General features: G+C 40.3%; 1 protein-coding gene across 1 annotated transcript; it reads right to left on the bottom strand.

The window, feature by feature from the left end:
- Positions 1 to 432: 432 nt before the first annotated feature.
- LOC105281704 (mortality factor 4-like protein 1) lies at positions 433 to 2627 on the bottom strand. The gene is made up of 6 exons (XM_011343125.3): positions 2348 to 2627; positions 2081 to 2198; positions 1581 to 1889; positions 1293 to 1505; positions 1021 to 1190; positions 433 to 932 (listed from the first exon to the last, which is right to left on the bottom strand). The coding sequence occupies exons 1-6, from the start codon at positions 2373 to 2375 to the stop codon at positions 760 to 762; spliced, it is 1011 nt and encodes a 336-aa protein (XP_011341427.1). The 5' UTR covers positions 2376 to 2627; the 3' UTR covers positions 433 to 759.
- Positions 2628 to 2782: the final 155 nt, after the last annotated feature.

The following is a 2782-nucleotide window of genomic DNA, read 5'->3' as shown; positions in this document are numbered from 1 at the left end:
GGGCGACAACGGAACGGCGGGGACGCGACGCCCGTGAATATGAATAACATAGAACGGCAGCATCAAGTCTTATCTTGAAATGCGTTTGCCCAACCGATGCCTCTCATCTTTTTCTTTTTTTTTATTTTGCATCGCCATCGTGATGATGAAAATCGGTAAAAAATGAAACATTTACTGCCGATTTGTGTAAAACTAACAAAATTTAGCATTTCTTCCTTTAATTCTGTAATTTTCTAGTTTTCGTAGTGAAGAACGCGCTTGCAACGACAAAAGCGCCTTCAGCGTGGCTTCTCAGCCAATCAGGTGGCTTTTCGGTCACTTTTCTTGGAGGCGCTTTTACGTGCAACGTGATGAACGACGTGCTTTGCGATTAACAAATCTTGAGAATTATTTGTAGATGTGTTCGATGTAAAAATACTGTTACCCAGCATATTTAAATACATTCCTTTATTTCTATTCTATTTCTTGGTTTTTCCTTTTCAATGCACATTTAACAGACCTCAAAGATTATTTCACACATGAGTATTTCTGATCATTGAATCATTTTCTCAGTGTACGTTAATTTACTTACTTTAATGTATCGTAACTAAAAGTTCTTTTATTTATTAAGGTAGCGAAAAATGCGCGATAGACATTGATAGACAACATTGCCACATATGTTTCACATGTATGGGATTATTATTATTTAAAACAGCTTAAGTAAATGTACGTCATATATAACGAACACAAATATAAGAGTTGCACAGTAACTTCACTCACTTAACCATACTTTCGATGATAATCCGGTGGTGAATCTGTGTAATCTTGTTGGAGATTGAACAGTTCGACGTTATTCTTTTGCAGATATTGCAGGAAATCGTGGAAATGTGATAACAATAATTGTATACTCCTCTCATCTAGGGGTGCGTACGACAGCATACCGCCGAGCCTCACTACAAGCGAGGGAGATAAAATTATTAACACTGTACCATTTAACGAATTATTAAATGAGCGTTTTTGTAAGAAAAATGTAATAATTACCGAATAATCTAAGCAGGTGAAACGCTCCATACAGCTGACTCGGCAGCGTCTCTGGATTATCGTTCATTATCTGTATAAATTGCGGCCGCTCCCACTTGTATAACAATTGCAGTCCTAACGTGATGTTGAAGTACTCCCGGATGCCCTTCGTCACTTCTAGCGCGCTCTCCCTAAGATAAACGAAAAAATTCAAGTCAAACTCAACATACATAATTATTTACGTAACGTTAACTGCAGTGACGCTAAGACCTAAAATTTCCACCGTGCCCTACCTGACATCGTTTGTTTTCCCGGACGATTTTATCTCCACGTAATCGTCCAAGATCTTGTCCACTGTATTTTGCACGGGCAACGCAGGCAGTTTGTGGTGCTTGAGTATCACCTCGGACTCGTCGATCAGCACGTACTTCAATTCCTCCGGCAGCTTGATTTTAACCTCCGCTTTAGTGAGATATTCCTCGGTGTCACCAGTTGGCTCCAGTCGACTGAAGAAGAGCAATTTTTTATGATTAGGAATCGCATCATGCAATTCTATAAAGAGAGAGTGCGTGTATAAAAACCTTCGCTTCTTGCGCGTGGGCTCAGACGCAGAATCATGGGAGGACGAGGATGTTGCTGTGCTGCTCATGCCCTTGTTAAAACGGCTCATGCTCTTCTCAGCTGTCGCAACCGGCGTGCTCGCCCTGCTGTCCGTATCTTTCTCCCTGCCACCGTCGCTCCTCCTCCCTTGTGTCTTAGTCGTCGTGTTCCCTTTCTTGTTTTTCTGAGCGGACTGCTGATTCGAGTGTGCTCGCTGGACCTCCCTCTGTCTCTGCACGTTCGCCTCGTTATACTTGAGCACTCTACTTTCTGGCACCCATTCATCCCAGCTGGTTTCACAAGGGTACAGTGTATAGGTTAATTTCCTTAATCTAGCAGGATCTAATTTATTTCTAGTTTTCTAACCTACGACAACTTATAACGTGCAGATTTTAAGGATTACTTAAAAATTCGGTTTAAGAACTAAAGTCTATAAAAAAATGTCAGAAATAAAACATAAAATAATCCACGATGAACTTACTTCTTGTTCCAGCCGGCATAATGAATGAAATATTTGATTTGTTTATCCTTATTAATGGACGATTTTAAGCACTTCGCTTCGTAGATCAACGGCCCGTGGAAGCACAGAACCTTTTCTCCTAGAAGCAGAAACAGCTCCATAAACATCGCACATCTATTATCAATAATTCGAAAATTTATATGTAAAAGATTTTTAACATTCATTCTTACAAGTTAGTCGATACTAAATACTTTTCTGATGTTTCAGATAAAGATTAAGAGGCTGTACCTTCTTGAAATTTACATTTCGGCGGCATCTCCGTGTCTCAAAATGTCAATCAACAAACTGAATCGGAAGCTATTTTGTACGCTCGTTCAATAGTACAGAGACCCTCTATAACATACACATAACCTCTATAACATATTCCACGCCACGGGACCGCGCCATTACTTGCCGCATCTTACGGATAATCAATCCGGAGCGTTATTCGGCGGAAATGCGAGTGCGATAATCGATACACCGTCGGTTTCGATTCTCGCTCGTTCGTTCTTCGATATATATTAAATAGCGATCAGTTACAGAATGTCTTGCGGTGGGTGCGTGACGCTCTGTTTCTTTTTCTATTTTCGCGGAAATATAAGCTCGAGATACAAAATATTGCTGTTTCGTTAAATGTCGGAAATTTGTGAGTGTGTTAAACGCAAGATCACTGTGCGCTAATGT

The sequence above is a fragment of the Ooceraea biroi genome, chromosome 6, assembly GCF_003672135.1.
Source record: "Ooceraea biroi isolate clonal line C1 chromosome 6, Obir_v5.4, whole genome shotgun sequence".
Classification (NCBI taxonomy): Eukaryota; Metazoa; Arthropoda; class Insecta; order Hymenoptera; family Formicidae; genus Ooceraea; species Ooceraea biroi.
The sequence above is the reverse complement of the archived record's forward strand: the minus strand, read 5'-3'. Positions and strand labels throughout refer to the sequence as shown.